Genomic DNA, 23,548 nt, shown 5'->3' with positions numbered 1-23,548 from the left:
CCTGATGTCCTAGAATCTTAGATCCGCCCCTGCTCGGCACGTTAGCAGTGTCAAAACAGTATGTCTCCCAAGACTATAAATATGAAACTGGAAATCATAAAGGCGAAGGTACGCAGATTGTAGAGCTTGCGACGGTGTATGGCCAGTGGTTTTCCAAATTATACCCATGTGAACATCCCCTTGCTGCAGGATCGCACACGCATTGACTGAAAGGAGGAAGCCGTTGCCGTGTGGCAGACAGTACCAGCTTGTTCCTTGTTTCTGCCTGTTCCTTCCGTGACAAAATTTAAATAAGTTTTATGGAACTGAGATTAATTTTAGGTGGTTCAGAATAGAATAGATCTTTATTGTCATTGTCACACATTTACAATGAAATTTAAAAAGTGCCAACCGATCAGTGCAAAGATAAAAAATAAATAAATACAATAAACAGAGCTCTGCTTAATTTTAAAACAGGATTAACTTGTCACGTGCTGGTGCCACCTGCGACGGGACCACGCCCCCCTGTCAGTGGGATCACCGTCACCTGCCACGGGTTCATGGACAGCGCTATATCAGCGCCGCCAGCGCAGACCCGAGTGCCAGTCTGTCCCTTGATGCTGCTTCGCTCATCATTCCCGGAGAGAATTGACTCACTTGACTACTCGAAACCCTCGCAGAATCGTTGTCCTCTCCAGCCCGATCGCCGCTCCAGCGCCAGCTGTTCCCATCATCCCCTTCAAATAAAGTCCGTCGTTACGCACTTGGCTGTACTGTCCGATCCTTAACAGTACAGACTGGCCACATTCCTCCGTCTGCTGGGGACCCGCCCACCACTCCACCCGCCGAGCCCATGGATCTGGGAGGGGCTCGGGTCTCCTCGGAGGAGCACCGTCGACGCCTCTCGCTGGGCTTGTGTTTTTACTGTGGGGAGGGGGGCCATCGGGTGGCGGGGTGCCCGCTAAAAGGCCGGAGCTCACGCGGCGTCGGGGGATCCGCGTGAGCTCGACCAGCACCGGCTCTCCCAGTCCCAGCACGCTCACGCTGCAGGCACGTGTCCAGCTTGCGGGGGGCGACCAGAACGTGGCAGCCTTGGTGGATTCCGGCGCGGAGGGGAACATCATGGACATTAGCCTGGCGCGTCGGTGGGGTGTCGGCTTCCTCCCTCTGAGCCCGCCCATTCCCGCGCGTGCCATTGATGGCCGCCTGATTGGCGAGGTGGCGTTCGTGACAGAACCGGTTAAGGTACTGCTCTCCGGCAATCACCACGAGACCATCCAGTTTTTTCTTCTTTCCCTCCCAGGACAGCAGCTCATCCTGGGGCACCCTTGGTTGCGGCAGCACAACCCGGTGCTGGACTGGGAGGTGGGGGTTGTACGGCAGTGGAGCGAACGCTGCCATCGAGTGTGCCTGAAGGCGGCCACCAGCCCACTCGGCAGAGCCCCGCCCAGGTACAGTCCCGACATCTCCAATGTCCCAGCAGTTTATCACGAACTCAAGGAGGTTTTTAGTAAAGCCAGGGCCGCTTCTCTTCCTCCACACCGGTCCTACGATTGCGCCATCGACCTGTTGCCCGGCACCTTCCCTCCCAAGGGGCGCGTCTACTCCCTGTCCGCTCCTGAGCGCCGGGCTATGGAGGAGTACATCCGGGAGTCCCTGGCAGCCGGCATCATACGGCCGTCCTCTTCACCTGCGGGAGCGGGGTTTTTCTTCGTGAAGAAGAAGGAGGGCACGCTCCGTCCGTGTATCGACTACCGGGGAATAAACGCAATCACCGTAAAGAACCGATACCCTCTGCCTCTTCTTTCTTCCGCCTTTGAGAGCCTTCAGGGTGCCACCATCTTCACCAAGCTGGATCTTCGCAACGCCTACCACCTGATCCGCATCCGGGAGGGAGACGAGTGGAAGACGGCTTTCAACACCCCGAGCGGACACTACGAGTACTTGGTGGTTCCGTTTGGGCTCACCAACGCCCCAGCAGTTTTCCAGTCACTGATAAACGACGTGTTACGAGACATGCTGGACAAATTTGTGTTCGTTTATTTGGACGACATCCTCATCTTCTCCCGCTCGCTTCCTGAACACATCAAGCATGTTCGGGCGGTGCTGCGACGCCTCCTAGAGAATTCGCTCTACGTGAAGGCAGAGAAGTGCGAGTTCCACACCTCCTCTGTCAAATTCCTCGGCTACGTGGTGCGTGAGGGATCCATCGAAATGGACCCTGGGAAGGTGGAGGCGGTCACGTCATGGCCTGTTCCCGAGACACGCAAGCGGCTGCAACAATTCTTAGGTTTCGCGAACTTTTATCGCCGTTTTATCCGTGGATACAGCACGGCGGCCGCGCCACTCACCGCCCTTACCAGCCCCGCCTCTCCATACAAATGGACAGAACGGGCAGAACAAGCATTTCAGGAGCTTAAGAGGAGGTTCACATCCGCTCCCATCCTCAGAGTTCCCGATCCCGACAGACAGTTCGTGGTCGAAGTGGACGCCTCGAACGTGGGTGTCGGGGCGGTGTTGTCTCAACGCAGCCGCCAAGACGATCGTCTCCATCCGTGCGCCTTCTTTTCTCGCCGTTTGTCAGCCTCAGAACGGAACTATGACATCGGTAATCGGGAGCTCCTCGCCGTCAAGTTGGCTTTGGAGGAGTGGCGACATTGGCTGGAGGGCGCCACCACTCCGTTCATTGTCTGGACCGACCACCGCAACTTGGAGTATCTGAGATCGGCCAAGAGACTGAACGCGAGACAGGCACGGTGGGCTCTGTTCTTTGACCGGTTTGAGTTCTCTCTTTCCTACAGACCGGGTTCCCGTAACGCGAAGGCGGACGCCCTGTCGCGTTTGTTTCCTGGTGGGGAGGAGGGACAGGGTCCGCCTCCCACTATCCTCCCGAGCTCGGTTCGGGTGGCGGCTCTTACATGGGAGATCGAACGCCAAGTGGAAGCCGCATCACGCGATCAACCCGGCCCCAGCAACTGCCCGGAGGGTCGCCTGTTCGTCCCTGAAGGCCTGCGATCGGCCGTGCTGCAATGGGCGCACGACTCACGCCTGGCCTGTCATCCCGGCGCTGCACGCACGAGGTACGTGGTGGCACAGCGTTTCTGGTGGCCCACCTGGCAAGTGGACACCAGCGACTACGTCAGAGCCTGCTCAATCTGTAACCGCTACAAGACGCCTACTCGTCCTCCGGCCGGGCTGCTTCAACCCTTGCCGGTTCCCCAGCGTCCCTGGTCTCACCTGTCGATCGACTTCGTCACGGGCCTCCCCCCCTCAGAGGGAAACACGGTGGTCCTCACGGTGGTAGACCGTTTTAGCAAGATGACGCATTTCATCCCTCTGCCTAGGCTCCCATCTGCAAAGCAGACAGCGTCCATCATGGTGCGGGAGGTGTTTCGTCACCACGGTCTCCCACGAGACATCGTGTCAGACCGAGGGCCTCAATTCGCTTCCACCTTCTGGACGGAGTTCTGCCGACTCCTCGGCGCCACGGCCAGCCTCTCCTCGGGGTTTCACCCTCAGTCCAACGGTCAAGCGGAGCGCCTGAACCAGGAACTGGGCAGGTCTCTCCGATGCATGGCCGCCGGAGACCAGCGCGGGTGGGTTCAACAGCTTCCCTGGGTAGAGTACGCTCACAATTCCCTTCCCAGCTCGGCCACGGGACTTTCGCCTTTCCACTGCGTCTTCGGGTACCAGCCACCCTTGTTCGCCCACCAGGAGCGTGGTGCGGCGTGCCCGTCGGCCCAGGCTTGTGTCCGCCGTTGTCATCGTGCCTGGGCGAGGGGCCGGGCCACTCTTCTCCGCTCTGTTTCAGGCTACGCCCGCCAGGCGAACAAGCACCGGACGCCGGCTCCGGAGTACAGAGTGGGGCAGCGTGTGTGGCTCTCGACGCGGGATTTGCCGCTGCGAGCGGGATCCCGCAAACTGGCGCCCCGCTTTGTTGGACCGTTCCCTATCCAGAAGGTGATTGGCCCGGCCGCAGTCCGTCTGCTCCTTCCAGACTCCATGAAGGTTCATCCCACGTTCCACGTGTCCCGTGTGCGGCCCATCCATGAAAGCGCGTTGGCGCCGGCGCCCGTTCCGCCGCCGCCGCCCCAGCTCGTCGATGGGGGCCCGGCTTACGCTGTCCGCTCCCTGCTCCGATCGCGGCGGCGTGGTCGGGGCCTACAATACCTCGTGGACTGGGAGGGTTATGACGACGCGCACCGCTCCTGGATTCCGAGCCGCTGGATACTCGACCGTTCGCTCATCACGGAGTTCCATCGCTGTCATCCGGACCAACCGGGTCCTCGGCGCGGGCGCCCGAGGAGGGACGGGGGGGACCAGGGGTGAGGGTCCAGGGTGGTCTTGCCCACTGGTACCGGGGTCTTCTGCCCCCGCGCCCGTCGATCCTGCGTCTGGCGAGGTGTCGGACGTTTCAGCGGTGTGCTGACCCCTCCACCTGGCCACCCGGGGTAGTGCCTTCCTTTTAGTTTTTTTTTGTTTTGTTATTTTTGGTTCCTGGGGACGTCGGGAGCCGTCCCTTGTGGGGGGGGTTCTGTCACGTGCTGGTGCCACCTGCGACGGGACCACGCCCCCCTGTCAGTGGGATCACCGTCACCTGCCACGGGTTCATGGACAGCGCTATATCAGCGCCGCCAGCGCAGACCCGAGTGCCAGTCTGTCCCTTGATGCTGCTTCGCTCATCATTCCCGGAGGGAATTGACTCACTTGACTACTCGAAACCCTCGCAGAATCGTTGTCCTCTCCAGCCCGATCGCCGCTCCAGCGCCAGCTGTTCCCATCATCCCCTTCAAATAAAGTCCGTCGTTACGCACTTGGCTGTACTGTCCGATCCTTAACAGAACTAATTTTGAACATGGTATTGCTCATCTCTGATTAGCATATATGTAAATTTATCTTTGTTGGTATAACCCAGCCTCTCTGTGTGGAGTTTGCATGTTCTCCCTGTGCCAGCGTGGGTTTTCTCCGGGCACACCGGTTTCCTCCCACATTCCAAAAACATCCTTGGCAGGCCGATTGAGCACTCTAAATTGACCATAGGTGCGAGTGCCAGTGCGGATGGTTGTTCGTCTCTGTGTGCCCTGCGACTGGCTGGCCACCGGTTCAGGGTGTCCCCCGCCCACTGCCCGATGACAGCTGGGATAGGCTTCAGCATGCCCGCGACCCGGAAGTATGTATTGTAAGCTCAACAAATGACCAAATTTTATATCACCTTCATCACCATAATATTACAAAAGAAGAAAAACACCTTTGCTGTATATTCATGTTGGATCATTGTGTGACACTGATCGACTGATTCAGTGACATTGTAAGTCAGGCATTTCCAAAGTCCAGCTCGCGGGCCAAATACGGTCCCCGATCAGATTTCATACGGCTCGCAGCTTCGGTCTTATGATGTATTATTTATGGCCCGCATGCATTGTCAAACTGAATAAAAAAATAAAAATAAATGAAACTTGAAACTTTAATTCCTCCTATTACCAAAAGGTGGCAGCACCACCCCTCTCCGTTCATTTCTGCCATGGCGAGGAAAGTTGACATTGAGGGCCTTCGCATTCAAGAGAAATGGGAATTACAATACTTCTTCACTGAAAATCAAGGCAATTGTGTTTGTCTAATTTCTAAAGAGACGGTTGCCTTGTTTATGGATTTCAACCTAAAGAGACACTATCAAACTAAACATGCTAACACATATGACAAGCTAACAGGGAGTGACCGCGCTGATAAAGTGAAGCAGCTCCAAGCTGAACTGACATGACAACAGTGATTCTTCACGCGGGGCTGTGAATTAAAAGTAAATCAAAAGTAAATATTACATAATATTAAATAGTTCGAATTAGCCATGTTAATACTGTTGATGTTATGAACCTGTAGACGTGACAAAAACTATTACTTTCTGAAAGATATTATAAATGACAAGAGCAAAATTCACTTGTTTTACGTTTTAATAATAACCGACAACTTTGCATTACTTATAAGTCCTGTTTAAAATGTTCATGAGGCAAAAATAATTTTAAACTCATGCAAATTTAAGGTATTTCATACAGTTTCTTCAATGTTATCTGACTCTTCAGATATGAATGAAAGGCAGAATTTGTGTTTTTAGAGTTGTTCACATCTGCCTGAGTGGCTTATATTTGATTATTTTGTCACTTAAAAAATAAAGACAATTGGGACAATGAAATTTGTTTTATAACAGTATTTGCATGAAATTTTTGTACTTAAAAAATGTCTGAAAAAAACCATTGGCCCCTGGGCCCCTTCACTTTATCAAACCTGGCCCTCCTTGCAAAACGTTTGGACACTGTCGTATTTGGACACTTGTGTAGATGCTGCTACTGAGTAGGAGGTGGAGCAACTGATTATTTAAAACTAGTAAGTAATTGTCAATTTTTTTCACATTAAATTTTGTTTGAGTCAGTCAAATTTAGTTTCTCTGGTCTTCAGGGAGATGACTTTAGTTAGGGGGGGGCCCTTGACATATTTTTGCCTAGGGCCCTAAGGAGGTGTACCATGAATATGTGCCTCATCGTCCACTGAAAGAAAGGGATAGCTGGTTCGTCGATTCGGAAGTCGAAAATTGGTTCATAAGTAGACACAAGAAAATTGTGAAGCCCCGGTTCGTACGTATAGGCGTGCCCTCCATGAATTATAAATTTAAATGTATATGACTTTACATGCTATGTCATTATTGTAAATGTAATAATGTATGGAGTAATTGAATACATGATAGTAATAAATAATAATGTAATAAATCTAATTTTAGTTTCTATAGTAGAAGCTATACATTGCTAATAATGACTGTGGGGCGCAGCTCCTCACAACATTCCCAATCCAACCCTTAATGCTGAGTGTCAAACAGGGAGGCATCGGGTTCCATTTTATAGTCTTTCGGTATGACTCGGCCAGGGATCAAACCCACGACCTCCCAGTCTCAGGGGGGACACTCATACCACAAGGCCACTGAGCTGGTCATAAAGGACATTAAGTTGTCTTTCAAGAAAAGAATGAATAGCTCCTGGTATCCCCCAAATTCTATGCTTGGCACACTTTCAGTTATGACACAAAATACAGTTATCATGAAATATAGTTGCACGAGCAAATGGCAAATGATCGTCTATGAAACTAGCTTAGACATTCCATTAGCTAATTACGGCCCAACGTTAACCCAAGGGAAATAAGTAGACCTAATAACTGAACTTGTAAGAGTCTTTTTGCACTGCACAATCTTATAATCTTAAAATGATATCTCATGTTTGTTGAGTTCAGACAGAATTATAAATTGTAGCATATAAGCAAAGCAAGCACAAGGGAAGGCAGAAAACTTACCTAAAAAGAAAGCTAAAAAACGTAAAAGGTAGGCTATATCACAAATTATTAATAGCCTTTAAATTATAGTGTTGGGAACTCACTTATTCAAAAAAGTAAGATTTATTAACTCAATTACTGAATAAAAGTAACTTGTTACCAGGGAAAGGGTTACAGTTCTCGTGCCACATGCTACCCAGCTGGCAACTTTCCCTCAGCCACGCCTCCGTAATCACTGTAACGAATGTCACCTGCTCCCTCTTGTTAACATTTGTATTTAAACCCTGCCCGCGTGTTTCTCCTTGTCGATGTCTACTGTAAATTCCAGTCTTTGTTTGCCCCTGCTGTTCCTGTTCCGCTCTTGCACTCCCACCGGTCTCGTGTGTAGGCTCACGGTTAGTGCCCACTACCTGTCTCTGTTCCTGGTCTGAGTGGACTTCTGTTTCCTGCCCGCTGATCGTGAGCCTCTGTCCCACCTGTGTCTCTGTTATCCACTACCCCCTTCCCTTCAATAAACTCTGATCCAAGCTGCACAAGGTTGCCCTGCTCCATTCATTGCATGAATCTTTGACAGGCAGGCCGCAGTACATCAGGCTGAAACATCACCCAGAAGACAGTGCTAGACCCTGTTCTCTTCACCCTGTACACCTTAGACGATTCTGAGCTGTATGCAGATGAAACAGCCATTGTGGGGTGTATGAAGGATGACAATGAGGAGTACAGGAGTCTGGTGGGGGCCTTTATCGCCGGATGCTGCACCAACCATCTGGAGCTCAACTTCTACAAGACAAAGGAGCTGGTCATAGACTTTGGAAAGTCTGAATCAAAGGCTAGGCCAGTACTACTGGAGGGTAGTGGGGTAGAGGCAGTGGACTTGTATACGTGTCTTGGGGTGTGGCTGGATGGTAAACTGGGCACACACTAGCCACCTGCACAGGAAGATGCAGACCAGGATGTAGTTCTTCAGTCCAAGTTAGATGTAGTTCAACATCTGCAACAAGCTTTTGATCAGTATCAGAATCAGCTTTATTGACCAAGTTTGTGCATGCCAAACATGGAATATAACTGCGGTTGTTGATCTCAGCCTTTGTACAACATTTAAGTGACTGACAACATTCAGGTAACTAACAACATTTAAGTGTGATGTTATTGCACAGTGATGTCTCTGACTCTATATGAGTGGTGTGAGTTCATCAGAGCGACAGCCTTGGGGAAGAAGTGTGTGTCTGCTGGTTTTGGCGTACAGCGCTCTGTAACGCCGTCCGGACCGGAGTAGTTTGAACAGACTGTGACCTGGGTGAGAAGTGTGTGCAGAGATGTTACTTGCACGTTTCCTGGTCCTGGACAGGTACAAGTCTTGGATAGATGGGAGGTTGGTCCAGATTATTATTTCCGCAGACCTGACTGTCCGTTGCAGTCTGTGCTTGTCTTGTTTGGTGGCCAATCCAAACCAGACAGTGATAGAGGTGCAGAGGATAGACTTGATGATGGCAGTGTAGAAGGTCTTCAGCAGCTCCTATGGCAGGTTGAACTTCCTGAGCTGTCTCAGAAAGTACAACCTCTGCCGGGGCTTCTTCCGGACAGAGTCTATGTGGCCGGTCCATTTCAGATCCCGGGAGATTGTGGATCCCAGGAACTTGAAGGTGTCTGTGGTGGGAATAGCATTACTGGGGATGATGAGGGGTGGAAGTGGCGAAGGGTCTCTCCTGATGTCCAGCTGCTCCACTTCCTGTCTGTACACATTCTCGTCACCATCCTGGATCAGTCCGATGAGAGTGGTGTCATCCGCATACTTCAGGAGCTTCACAGAAGAGCCGCCTAGAAGCAATCGTTGGTGTAGCGAGAGAAGAGCAATGGGGACAGTAAGCACCCGTGGGGGGCGCCAGTGCTGGTGGTCCGGGTGTCGGATGTGATGGTCCCCAGCCTCACATGCTGTCTCCTATTGATCAGGAAGCTGGTGATCCACTGACAGGTGGAGGCAGGCACCGTGAGCTCGATGAGCTTCTGGTGGAGGATATTGGGAGCGATGAAGTTGAACGGTGAACTGAAGTCCACAAACAGGATTCTGGCGTACATTCCTGGGGTGTCTAGGTGGCGCAGGATGTAGTGCAGTCACATGTTGACTGCATCGTCCTCTGACCTGTTTGCCCGGTAGGCAAACTGCAGGGGGTCTGCAGGGCCTGTGTCCTTCAGGTGGTTCAACACTAGCCTCTAAAAGGATTTCATGACCACAGATGTTAGGGCGACGGGTCTGTAATCATTCAGTCCTGTGATGGCGGGCTTCTTTGTACGATGGTGGAGCTTTTGAAGCACGAGGGCACGTCACACAGGTCCAAGGAACGGTTGAAGATACGTGCAAAGGTGGGTGTCAGCTGTTCAGCACAGACTTACAGTCAGGAAGGGGACACGCCATCTGGGCCTGGTGCCTTCCAGACCTTCTGTCTCCAGAACATCTGACACACCTTCTCCTCACGGATCTGAAGTGCGGGCGCGGCTGACGTTCAAGTCTGTGGTTGCTAGTGGCCTCTTCTACACCGTGGTGTGCTGGGGAAGCAGCACATCGAAGAAGGACGCTTCCAGATTGACCGAACGGGTCAGGCTCTGTGATGGTCAAGGAGCTGGGCTTTCTGGGGGCAATGGCCAAGTTGAGGAACTGAACAAACTGTGGGACATTATAGACAATGTCAGTCACCTTTTCCACACTGTCATCATTGCTCAGAGGAGCTCGTTCAGTCAAAGACTGCTCCTTTCCAAGTGTCGGACCAACAGACTGCAGAACTCCTTTGTTCCTCATGCCATCAAACTGTATAACTCTTCGGCTGGGGGAAGGAGCTGATAGGAACGGTGACAAAAAATGGGACGTCACTTGATTGGCATACCTAAGTTACCTTAGATACTTTATTTATTACCGGACAATTATTTATAATTATTGTTAATTATTTTTTACTCAGGCGGCACGGTGTTGCACTGGTCTGCCTCGCAGTTAGGAGGGTGCGGGTACGATTCCACCTCCGGGCCCTCCCTGTGTTGAGCTTGCATGTTCTCCCCGTGTCTGCGTGGGTTTTTCACTGGCACTTATGTTTCCTCATCCCCCAACATCCAGCATGCCCGCGACCCCCGTGGGGACAAGCGGTATAGAAAATGAATGGATGAATTTCTTACTCAATGCTTTATTTGTTGCTATGTGTCTTATTATCCTCCTCTTTTTTACGCTTTAACCTGGATAAAACCAAGATGTTGATAATTGGTCCTGCTCGTTATAACCACCTATTTAAGGAAACCACTGTAACTATGAATAAATGTACTATCACCCAAAGTGATACTGTAACCAATCTTTGTGTTATATTTGACCAAACCCTCTCCTCCAAAAACACATTAAGAACATAACTGCGTATTTCACCTCCGTGGTATTTCTAAGATTTGTCCGATTCTTTCGACTTATGATGCGGAAATTATTATACATGTGTTTGTTACGTTGCACCTTGATTACTGTAACGTATTGTTCTCTGGTCTTCTTAAGTCTAGCATTAAAAGCCTACAGTTGGTATAAAATGCTGCGGCAAGACTGCTCACAAGGACGAGAAAGTTTGATCACATTACCCCGTTACCAGCCAACTTGGCTCCCAGTCCGTTTAATATGGAACTTCAACGTTCTTTTATCAACCTATAAAACTTCGCATGGCTTAGCGCCTTTGATAGAGTTTTGCCCTCTTTACCATCCATGCAAGAACCACACACGAGACAGCTGCCCATTCCACGCTTGCAAGCGGATAAAGCCATCATCACCCCTGTGTGGTACAGAGGTGCTTGAAAGCAGTGTCACTTATGCCTCTTGCAAGAGAATATTTATTGAGAGCAAGCAGGGTGGGGGTGAGAGTGAACAGGTTTTGTGGGTCACCTCCGCAACCTGGTTAATCAGTGCAAAGGGTCTTTGCATTGTTTTACAAGGTTGTGGAAACAGATACCAGTGATGTCACATTGTCAGCATGAGAGAGAACGGGCAGTGCAAACAGGAAGAGGAGGTAGCTGGCGCAAGTCCGTATGAGGCCGATGGCCGTGGCATGATTTTTCAACAGGCAAGAATGTTTCCACATCATTTGGAAAGTTTCAACAACTGAATGTGGAACGTGTCAACGAGCCACGGAACAGTGGAAGGTTTTAACAAAGTAAATGATTTTAGTCAACATTCCAGCATAATCATACAATCAAAATAATTTGTCAACCCTAACAGCCTTCGTATCTCGTCGACCTTGTACCTAACATTCCGTCCCAAAACCTTCATTTGCAAAATATTGGTCTTTGAGTGACCCCCGAGGGCCAAAAAGAAGGCCGCAGCATCTACAGCAGAAGTCAAATACATCGAGGGCCAAAAAACCCCCAAATTTGCTACAAGCCGAGGGCTGGACTAGTTAAATGTTTATTAGAAAATATTGAAATGAACAATAGCCTATTGAACCAAGACCTAACACAGTGTATATTATTTAATAACTAGAAAATGCAATTTCTGGAGAAATTGAGTGTGAAGGCGAAGACTTTGAATCACTTCTTGGGGAATGATGCCGAATGATGTTGAAATGAGTTGAATTTCTTGAGAAATGTGGAAAATAGTAGTGTAATACTAAATTTTGGAGAATTTGGTTGAATTTCAAATTTGAAGTTTAGAAATTTTGGTAAGTGGGAGGTTGTGGAATAGGTAGGCAAAAGATGAACAGTTGAATGTTGGGATGGGTTGAATCGGTTAAAAAATGTAGAAGTGAGAGCAAATGTTGAATTTCCATAGAGAATGAATGGGAATTAAAAGAAAAAGCAATTGCGCCAAAATATTTTGAAATTTGGAACAAAACGAAAAAAAAATAGCTTCAGGAGGTTCACTTTTGGGGTTTAAATGTTGAAACGGGTTCAATCGGACAAAAAATGCAAAAGTTAGCGACTAACTTAGGGCAGTTAATGTTGAAATAAGGTCACTTCCGGGTAGAAATGGGTCACTTCCGGTCTATTTGGGTCACTTCCGGTTTGAAAAGAGGCACTTCCGGTCTAGCTGAGGTCACTTCCGGTTTATATAGGGTCACTTCCGGTTTAAAAAGGTCACTTCCTGTTTAAAAAGGTCACTTCCGGTTTGATTTGGGGTCACTTCCGGTTTGATTTTGGGTCACTTCCGGTTTACCTAAGGTCACTTCTGGTTTACCTAAGGTCACTTCCGGTTTGATTTGAGATACTTCTGGTTCATTCTGGGTTCATTGGGGGCACTTCAAGGTCAATCCAAGATGGCCGCCACACTGGAAGTGGGGGTCAAGGGGGTGAATATGGTAAGCATAAGGTGAACAAAGTGAATAAAGTTGGAATGGGTTGAATCGGTTCAAAAATGTATAAATTACAGTAGAAAAACAAAATTGCAGAGAATTTTTGGTAAGTGGGAAGTTGTGGAATAGGAAGGCAAAAGATGAACAGTTGAAAGTTGGAACGAGTTGAATTGGTTAAAAAATGTAGAAGTTTGAGCAAATCTTGAATCCTAATAGAGAATGAATGGGAATTAAAAGAAAAAAATTGCGCCAAGATTTTTGGAAATTTGGAACAAAAGGAAAAAAACGGCTTCAGGAGGTTCACTTTTGGGGTTAAAATGTTGAAACGGGTTTAATCGGCCAAACTTTGTAAAAGTTAGCCCAAATGTAGGTATTTAAGGCACCTAATGTTGAAATATGGTCACTTCCGGTCTATTTGGGTCACTTCCGGTTTGATTAGAGGCACTTCCGGTCTACCTGAGGTCACTTCCGGTTTATTTGGGGTCACTTCCGGTTTAAAAAGGTCACTTCCGGTTTGATTTGGGGTCACTTCCGGTTTACCTGAGGTCACTTCCGGTTCATTTTGGGTCAATTCCGGTTTGATTTGGGGCACTTCCGGTTCATTCCGAGTTCATTGGGGCACTTCAGGGTCAATCCAAGATGGCCGCCACTCTGGAAGTGGGGGTCAAGGGTTGAATTGTGGAAGTGGGGGTGAAGGTTGGTGAATATGGTAAGCATAAGGTGAACAAAGTGAATAAAGTTGGAATGGGTTGAATCGGTTGAAAAATGTAGAAATTAGAAGGGAAAAACTAAATTTTTGGAAAATTTGGTGTGAATTTCAAAATTGAAAATTTGGAAATTTTGGTAAGTGGGAAGGTGTGGAATAGGTAGGCAAAAGATGAACAGTTGAAAGTTGGAACGAGTTGAATCGGTGGAAAAATGTAGAAATTAGAAGTGAAAAACTAAATTTTGTGAAATTTTGCAAAATTTTGTGCAAATTTTAAAAGTGAAAACGTGAAATTTTTGAATTTGGCAAGTTTGGGAATGTCCCTAATGTGATTTGAATGTGTTGAATTAAGTGAATTTCAAACTGGAACAACAAAAATGTGAAATGTTGAATCTGCCATTAAGAATGAATGGGGAAAAAAATGCCACAAAATCGTGAATTTTGTGAAAACGGAAAATTTTTCGAACAAAAAAAATGTAAGCAGCCGTGTCATGAATATTTGGAATAAGTGAAAAGTGGAATGGAGTGAATCGGTTGAAGTATGTGGAAGGAGTTAAGCGTCAAAAAAGTGAGCGGAATAAGTAGAATAATAATAACTAGAATTTGCAATTCCTGAAGAAATTGCGTGTGAAGGTGAAGAGGTTGAATAAATACTTGGGGAATGTTGCAGAATGATGTTGAAAAGAGTTGAATCGGTTGAAAATGTAGAAATTACAAGGGAAAAAGGAAATTTGGGAAAATTGGGTGTGAATTTCAAAATTGAAAATTTGGAATTTTGGGTAAGTGGGAAGTTGTGGAATAGGTAGGAAAATGATGAACAGTTGAAAGGTGGAATGGGTTGAATAAGTTGAAAATGTAGAAATTAGAGTAGAAAAACAAAATTGTAGAGAATTTTTGGTAAGTGGGAAGTTGTGGAATAGGAAGGCAAAAGAGGAACAGTTGAAAGTTGGAACGAGTTGAATCGGTTAAAACATGTAGAAGTTAGAGCAAATCTTGAATCCTAATAGAGAATGAATGGGAATTAAAAGAAAAAAAAATTGCACCAAAAGTTTCTGAAATTTGGAACAAAAGGAAAGAAACGGCTTCAGGAGGTTCACTTTTGGGGTTAAAATGTTGAAATGGGTTTAATCGGGCAAAATTTGCAAAAGTTAGCGCAAATGTAGGTAATTAGGGCACTTAATGTTGAAATATGGTCATTTCCGGTTTGATTTGGGTCACTTCCGGTTTGATTAGAGGCACTTCCGGTCTAGCTGAGGTCACTTTCGGTTTATTTGTGGTCACTTCCGGTTTAAAAAGGTCACTTCCGGTTTAAAAAGGTCACTTCCGGTTTGATTTGGGGTCACTTCCGGTTTACCTTAGGTCACTTCCGGTTCATTTGGGGTCACTTCCGGTTTGATTTGGGTCACTTCCGGTCTATTTAGGTCACTTCCGGTTTGATTAGAGGCACTTCCGGTCTATTTAGGTCACTTCCGGTTTGATTAGAGGCACTTCCGGTCTAGCTGAGGTCACTTCCGGTTTATTTGGGGTCACTTCTGGTTTAAAAAGGTCACTTCCGGTTTGATTTGGGGTCACTTCCGGTTTGATTTGGGGTCACTTCCGGTTTACCTGAGGTCACTTCCGGTTCATTTGGGGTCAATTCCGGTTTGATTTGGGGCACTTCCAGTTCATTCCGGGTTCATTGGGGCACTTCAGGGTCAATCCAAGATGGCCGCCACTCTGGAAGTGGGGGTCAAGGGTTGAATTGTGGAAGTGGGGGTGAAGGGGGTGAATATGGTAAGCATAAGGTGAACAAAGTGAATAAAGTTGGAATGGGTTGAATCGGTTTAAAAATGTAGAAATTAGAAGGAAAAAACTAAATTTTGGGAAAATTTGGTGTGAATTTCAAAATTGAAAATTTGGAAATTTTGCTAAGTGGGAAGGTGTGGAATAGGTAGGCAAAAGATGAACAGTTGAAAGTTGGAACGAGTTGAATCGGTGGAAAAATGTAGAAACTAGAAGTGAAAAACTAAATTTTGTGAAATTTTGCAAAATTTTGTGCAAATTTTAAAAGTGAAAACGTGAAATTTTTGAATTTGGCAAGTTTGGGAATGTCCCCAATGTGATTTGAATGTGTTGAAATAAGTGAATTTCAAACTGGAACAACAAAAATGTGAAATGTTGAATCTGCCATTAAGAATGAATGGGGAAAAAAATGCCACAAAATCGTGAATTTTGTGAAAACGGAAAATTTTTCGAACAAAAAAAATGTAAGCATCCGTGTCATGAATATTTGGAATAAGTGAAAAGTGGAACGGAGTGAATCGGTTGAAGTATGTGGAAGGAGTTAAGCGTCAAAAAAGTGAGCGGAATAAGTAGAATAATAATAATAACTAGAAAATGCAATTTCTGGAGAAATTGCGTGTGAAGGCGAAGACTTTGAATCACTTCTTTGGGAATGATGCCGAATGATGTTGAAATGAGTTGAATTTCTTGAGAAATGTGGAAAATAGAAGTGTAATACTAAATTTTGGAGAATTTGGTTGAATTTCAAATTTGAAGTTTGGAATTTTTGGTAAGTGGGAGGTTGTGGAATAGGTAGGCAAAAGATGAACAGTCAAATGTTGGAACGGGTTGAATTGGTTAAAAAATGTAGAAGTTAGAGCAAATATTGAATCCCCATAGAGAATTAATGGGAATTAAAAGAAAAAATAATTGCGCCAAAATATTGTAAAATTTGGAACAAAACGAAAAAAAACAGCTTCAGGAGGTTCACCTTTGGGGTTAAAATGTTGAAACGGGTTCAATCGGACAAAAAATGCAAAAGTTAGCGACTAATGTAGCTATTTAGGGCAGTTAATGTTGAAATAAGGTCACTTCCGGTTTGATTTGGGTCACTTCCGGTTTGATTAGAGGCACTTCCGGTCCAGCTGAGGTCACTTCCGGTTTATTTGGGGTCACTTCCGGTTTTAAAAGGTCACTTCCGGTTTAAAAAGGTCACTTCCGGTTTGATTTGGGGTCACTTCCGGTTTACCTAAGGTCACTTCCTGTTTACCTAAGGTCACTTGCGGCTTGATATGGGGCACTTCCGGTACATTCTGGGTTCATTGGGGGCACTTCAGGGTCAATCCAAGATGGCCGCCACACTGGAAGTGTGGGTGAAGGAGGTGAATATGGTAAGCATAAGGTAAACAAAGTGAATAAAGTTGGAATGGGTTGAATCGGTTGAAAAATGTGGAAAAAAGAGTAGAAAAACGAAATTGTAGAGAATTTTGGTAAGTGGAAAGTTGTGGAATAGGCAGGCAAAGGATGAACAGTTGAATGTTGGAACGGGTTGAATCGGTTAAAAAATGTAGAAGTGAGAGCAAATGTTGAATCCCCATAGAGAATGAATGGGAATCAAAAGAAAAAGCAATTGCGCCAAAATATTTTGAAATTTGGAACAAAACGTAAAAAAAAAGCTTCAGGAGGTTCACTTTTGGGGTTAAAATGTTGAAACGGGTTCAATCGGACAAAAAATGCAAAAGTTAGCGCCTAATGTAGCTATTTAGGGCAGTTAATTTTGAAATAAGTTCACTTCCGGGTTGATTTGGGGCACTTCCGGTCTATTTGGGTCACTTCCGGTTTGACTAGAGGCACTTCCGGTCTAGCTGAGGTCACTTCCGGTTAATTTGGGGTCACTTCCGGTTTAAAAAGGTCACTTCCGGTTTAAAAAGGTCACTTCCGGTTTGATTTGGGGTCACTTCCGGTTTACCTGAGGTCACTTCCTGTTTACCTAAGGTCACTTCCGGTTCGATTTGGGGCACTTCCGGTTCATTCTAGGTTCATTGGGAGCACTTCAGGGTCAATCCAAGATGGCCGCCACACTGGAAGTGGGGGTCAAGGGTTGAATTTTGTAAGCATAGTGGAAGTGGGGGTGAAGGTGGTGAATATGGTAAGGATGAGGTGACCAAAGTGAATAAAGTTGGAATGGGTTGAATCGGTTGAAAAATGTAGAAATTAGAGTAGAAAAACCAAATTTTGTAGAATTTGGTTGAATTTCAAAATTGAAAATTTGGAAATTTTGGTAAGTGGGAAGGTGTGGAATAGGTAGGCAAAAGATGAACAGTTGAAAGTTGGAATGGGTTGAATCGGTTGAAAAACGTAGAAGTTAGAGTAGAAAAACGAAATTTTGGAGAATTTGGTTGAATTTCAAATTTGAAATTTTGGAATTTTTGGTAGGTGAGAAGTTGTGGAATAGGCAGGCAAAAGATGAACAGTTGAAAGTTGGAATGGGTTGAATCGGTTGAAAAATGTAGAAGTTAGAGTAGAAAAACGAAATTACGAAGAATTTGGTTGAATTTCAAATTTGAAAATTTGGAATTTTTTTGTAAGTGGGAAGTTGTGGAATAGGTAGGCAAAAGATGAACAGTTGGAAGTTGGAACGGGTTGAATCGGTCGAAAAATGTAGAAATTAGAGGTGAAAAACGAAATTTCGTGAAATTTTGTCGGAATTTTTAACGAGAAAACGTGAAATTTTTGAATTTGGGAATTTTGGGAATGTCGAGAATCATTCCGAATGTGGTTTGAATGTGCTGAATGAGGTGAATTTAAAAGGGGAATGACGTAAATGTGAAATGTCGAATCTGCCATTGAGAATGAATGGGGAAAAATTTGTCGTAAATTCGCGAATTTTGCGAAATCGGAAAATTTTCGGAACGAGAAAAATGGAAGCGCTCATCTCGTGAATATTTGGAATACGTCAAAAGTGGAACGGAGTGAATCGGATGAATTATGTGGAAGAAGAAGCGGGACAAAAAAGTGGCGGGAATAAAATAGAAGAATAATAATAATAACTAGAATTTGCAATTCCTGAAGAAATTGCGTGTGAAGGTGAAGAGGTTGAATAACTACTTGGGGAATGTTGCAGAATGATGTTAAAAAGAGTTGAATCGGTTGAAAAATGTAGGAAGGCAAAAGAGGAACAGTTGAAGGTTGGAACGAGTTGAATCGGTTAAAAAATGTAGAAGTTAGAGCAAATCTTGAATCCTAATAGAGAATGAATGGGAATTCAAAGAAAAAAAAATTGCACCAAAAGTTTCAGAAATTTGGAACAAAAGGAAAAAAACGGCTTCAGGAGGTTCACTTTTGGGGTTAAAATGTTGAAATGGGTTTAATCGGGCAAAATTTGCAAAAGTTAGCGCAAATGTAGGTATTTAGGGCACTTAATGTTGAAATATGGTCATTTCCGGTTTGATTTGGGTCACTTCCGGTTTGATTAGAGGCACTTCCGGTCTAGCTGAGGTCACTTCCGGTTTATTTGGGGTCACTTCCGGTTTATAAAGGTCACTTCCGGTTGAAAAGGGTCACTTCCGGTTTGATTTGGGGTCACTTCCGGTTTTATTTGGGGTCACTTCCGGTTTACCTGAGGTCACTTCCGGTTCATTTGGGGTCAATCCCGGTTTGATTTGGGGCACTTCCAGTTCATTCCGCGTACATTGGGGCACTTCAGGGTCAATCCAAGATGGCCGCCACTCTGGAAGTGGGGGTCAAGGGTTGAATTGTGGAAGTGGGGGTGAAGGGGGTGAATATGGTAAACATAAGGTGAACAAAGTGAATAAAGTTGGAATGGGTTGAATCGGTCGAAAAATATAGAAATTAGAAGGGAAAAACTAAATTTTTGGAAAATTTGGTGTGAATTTCAAAATTGAAAATTTGGAAATTTTGCTAAGTGGGAAGGTGTGGAATAGGTAAGCAAAAGATGAACAGTTGAAAGTTGGAACGAGTTGAATCGGTGGAAAAATGTAGAAATTAGAAGTGAAAAACTAAATTTAGTGAAATTTTGCAAAATTTTATGCAAATTTTAAAAGTGAAAACGTGAAATTTTTGAATTTGGCAAGTTTGGGAATGTCCCCAATGTGATTTGAATGTGTTGAAATAAGTGAATTTCAAACTGGAACAACAAAAATGTGAAATGTTGAATCTGCCATTAAGAATGAATGGGGAAGAATTTGCCGGAATTTTGTGAATTTTGCGAAAACGGAAAATTTTTTGAACGAAAAAAATGTAAGCACCCGTGTCATGAATATTTGGAATCAGTGAAAAGTGGAATGGAGTGAATCGGTTGAAGTATGTGGAAGTAGTTAACGGACAAAAAAGTGAGCGGAATAAGTAGAATAATAATAATAATAATAATAAAGGACAGCAATAACAATAGTGTGAAGGTCTTCACCTTCACACTAACTAGAATTTGCAATTCCTGAAGAAATTGCGTGTGAAGGTGAAGAGGTTGAATAAATACTTGGGGAATGTTGCAGAATGATGTTGAAAAGAGTTGAATCGGTTGAAAAATGTAGAAATTACAAGGGAAAAAGGAAATTTGGGAAAATTGGGTGTGAATTTCAAAATTGAAAATTTGGAATTTTGGGTAAGTGGGAAGTTGTGGAATAGGTAGGAAAATGATGAACAGTTGAAAGGTGGAATGGGTTGAATAAGTTGAAAATGTAGAAATTAGAGTAGAAAAACAAAATTGTAGAGAATTTTTGGTAAGTGGGAAGTTGTGGAATAGGAAGGCAAAAGAGGAACAGTTGAAAGTTGGAACGAGTTGAATCGGTTAAAAAATGTAGAAGTTAGAGCAAATCTTGAATCCTAATAAAGAATGAATGGGAATTAAAAGAAAAAAAAATTGCACCAAAAGTTTCTGAAATTTGGAACAAAAGGAAAGAAACGGCTTCAGGAGGTTCACTTTTGGGGTTAAAATGTTGAAATGGGTTTAATCGGGCAAAATTTGCAAAAGTTAGCGCAAATGTAGGTATTTAGGGCACTTAATGTTGAAATATGGTCATTTCCGGTTTGATTTGGGTCACTTCCGGTTTGATTAGAGGCACTTCCGGTCTAGCTCAGGTCACTTCCGGTTTATTTGGGGTCACTTCCGGTTGAGAAAGGTCACTTCCGGTTGAAAAAGGTCACTTCCGGTTTGATTTGGGGTCACTTCCGGTTTGATTTGGGGTCACTTCCGGTTTACCTGAGGTCACTTCCGGTTCATTTGGGGTCAATTCCGGTTTGATTTGGGGCACTTCCAGTTCATTCCGGGTTCATTGGGGCACTTCAGGGTCAAGCCAAGATGGCCGCCACTCTGGAAGTGGGGGTCAAGGGTTGAATTGTGGAAGTGGGGGTGAAGGGGGTGAATATGGTAAGCATAAGGTGAACAAAGTGAATAAAGTTGGAATGGGTTGAATCGGTTGAAAAATGTAGAAATTAGAAGGGAAAAACTAAATTTCTGGAAAATTTGGTGTGAATTTCAAAATTGAAAATTTGGAAATTTTGCTAAGTGGGAAGGTGTGGAATAGGTAGGCAAAAGATGAACAGTTGAAAGTTGGAACGAGTTGAATCGGTGGAAAAATGTAGAAACTAGAAGTGAAAAACTAAATTTTGTGAAATTTTGCAAAATTTTGTGCAAATTTTAAAAGTGAAAACGTGACATTTTTGAATTTGGCAAGTTTCGGAATGTCCCCAATGTGATTTGAATGTGTTGAAATAAGTGAATTTCAAACTGGAACAACAAAAATGTGAAATGTTGAATCTGCCATTAAGAATGAATGGGGAAAAAAATGCCACAAAATCGTGAATTTTGTGAAAACGGAAAATTTTTCGAACAAAAAAAATGTAAGCAGCCGTGTCATGAATATTTGGAATAAGTGAAAAGTGGAACGGAGTGAATCGGTTGAAGTATGTGGAAGGAGTTAAGCGTCAAAAAAGTGAGCGGAATAAGTAGAATAATAATAATAACTAGAATTTGCAATTCCTGAAGAAATTGCGTGTGAAGGTGAAGAGGTTGAATAAATACTTGGGGAATGTTGCAGAATGATGTTGAAAAGAGTTGAATCGGTTGAAAAATGTAGAAATTACAAGGGAAAAAGGAAATTTGGGAAAATTGGGTGTGAATTTCAAAATTGAAAATTTGGAATTTTGGGTAAGTGGGAAGTTGTGGAATAGGTAGGAAAATGATGAACAGTTGAAAGGTGGAATGGGTTGAATAAGTTGAAAATGTAGAAATTAGAGTAGAAAAACAAAATTGTAGAGAATTTTTGGTAAGTGGGAAGTTGTGGAATAGGAAGGCAAAAGAGGAACAGTTGAAAGTTGGAACGAGTTGAATCGGTTAAAAAATGTAGAAGTTAGAGCAAATCTTGAATCCTAATAGAGAATGAATGGGAATTAAAAGAAAAAAAATTGCACCAAAAGTTTCTGAAATTTGGAACAAAAGGAAAGAAACGGCTTCAGGAGGTTCACTTTTGGGGTTAAAATGTTGAAATGGGTTTAATCGGGCAAAATTTGCAAAAGTTAGCGCAAATGTAGGTATTTAGGGCACTTAATGTTGAAATATGGTCATTTCCGGTTTGATTTGGGTCACTTCCGGTTTGATTAGAGGCACTTCTGGTCCAGCTGAGGTCACTTCCGGTTTATTTGGGGTCACTTCCGGTTGAAAAAGGTCACTTCCGGTTGAAAAAGGTCACTTCCGGTTTGATTTGGGGTCACTTCCGGTTTGATTTGGGGTCACTTCCGGTTTACCTGAGGTCACTTCCGGTTCATTTGGGGTCAATTCCGGTTTGATTTGGGGCACTTCCAGTTCATTCCGGGTTCATTGGGGCACTTCAGGGTCAATCCAAGATGGCCGCCACTCTGGAAGTGGGGGTCAAGGGTTGAATTGTGGAAGTGGGGGTGAAGGGGGTGAATATGGTAAGCATAAGGTGAACAAAGTGAATAAAGTTGGAATGGGTTGAATCGGTTAAAAAATGTAGAAATTAGAAGGGAAAAACTAAATTTTGGGAAAATTTGGTGTGAATTTCAAAATTGAAAATTTGGAAATTTTGCTAAGTGGGAAGGTGTGGAATAGGTAGGCAAAAGATGAACAGTTGAAAGTTGGAACGAGTTGAATCGGTGGAAAAATGTAGAAACTAGAAGTGAAAAACTAAATTTTGTGAAATTTTGCAAAATTTTGTGCAAATTTTAAAAGTGAAAACGTGAAATTTTTGAATTTGGCAAGTTTGGGAATGTCCCCAATGTGATTTGAATGTGTTGAAATAAGTGAATTTCAAACTGGAACAACAAAAATGTGAAATGTTGAATCTGCCATTAAGAATGAATGGGGAAAAAAATGCCACAAAATCGTGAATTTTGTGAAAACGGAAAATTTTTCGAACAAAAAAAATGTAAGCAGCCGTGTCATGAATATTTGGAATAAGTGAAAAGTGGAACGGAGTGAATCGGTTGAAGTATGTGGAAGGAGTTAAGCGTCAAAAAAGTGAGCGGAATAAGTAGAATAATAACTAGAATTTGCAATTCCTGAAGAAATTGCGTGTGAAGGTGAAGAGGTTGAATAAATACTTGGGGAATGTTGCAGAATGATGTTGAAAAGAGTTGAATCGGTTGAAAAATGTAGAAATTACAAGGGAAAAAGGAAATTTGGGAAAATTGGGTGTGAATTTCAAAATTGAAAATTTGGAATTTTGGGTAAGTGGGAAGTTGTGGAATAGGTAGGAAAATGATGAACAGTTGAAAGGTGGAATGGGTTGAATAAGTTGAAAATGTAGAAATTAGAGTAGAAAAACAAAATTGTAGAGAATTTTTGGTAAGTGGGAAGTTGTGGAATAGGAAGGCAAAAGAGGAACAGTTGAAAGTTGGAACGAGTTGAATCGGTTAAAAAATGTAGAAGTTAGAGCAAATCTTGAATCCTAATAGAGAATGAATGGGAATTAAAAGAAAAAAAAATTGCACCAAAAGTTTCTGAAATTTGGAACAAAAGGAAAGAAACGGCTTCAGGAGGTTCACTTTTGGGGTTAAAATGTTGAAATGGGTTTAATCGGGCAAAATTTGCAAAAGTTAGCGCAAATGTAGGTATTTAGGGCACTTAATGTTGAAATATGGTCATTTCCGGTTTGATTTGGGTCACTTCCGGTTTGATTAGAGGCACTTCCGGTCCAGCTGAGGTCACTTCCGGTTTATTTGGGGTCACTTCCGGTTGAAAAAGGTCACTTCCGGTTGAAAAAGGTCACTTCCGGTTTGATTTGGGGTCACTTCCGGTTTGATTTGGGGTCACTTCCGGTTTACCTGAGGTCACTTCCGGTTCATTTGGGGTCAATTCCGGTTTGATTTGGGGCACTTCCAGTTCATTCCGGGTTCATTGGGGCACTTCAGGGTCAATCCAAGATGGCCGCCACTCTGGAAGTGGGGGTCAAGGGTTGAATTGTGGAAGTGGGGGTGAAGGGGGTGAATATGGTAAGCATAAGGTGAACAAAGTGAA

General features: G+C 44.4%; 1 protein-coding gene across 3 annotated transcripts in view; it reads left to right on the top strand.

The window, feature by feature from the left end:
* Positions 1-23,548, top strand: part of LOC125988884 (SRSF protein kinase 3) — a 79,638-nt gene that overhangs the window by 3,931 nt on the left and 52,159 nt on the right. The window contains exons 3-4 of one of the 3 annotated variants that reach the window (XM_068648810.1): positions 1,283-1,430; positions 1,573-16,627. In XM_068648810.1, the coding sequence (XP_068504911.1) occupies positions 1,283-1,430; positions 1,573-4,308 (2,884 nt within the window). In that variant the 3' untranslated portion in view covers positions 4,309-16,627. Of the gene's footprint in view, positions 1-456; positions 16,628-23,548 lie in introns of those variants that run through there. The other 2 variants (XM_049754622.2, XM_068648809.1) reach the window with 2 other exon arrangements.

This window comes from Syngnathus scovelli, chromosome 2 (genome assembly GCF_024217435.2).
Source record: "Syngnathus scovelli strain Florida chromosome 2, RoL_Ssco_1.2, whole genome shotgun sequence".
Lineage (NCBI taxonomy): Eukaryota > Metazoa > Chordata > Actinopteri > Syngnathiformes > Syngnathidae > Syngnathus > Syngnathus scovelli.
This window is presented reverse-complemented; position numbering and strand designations above follow the sequence as displayed.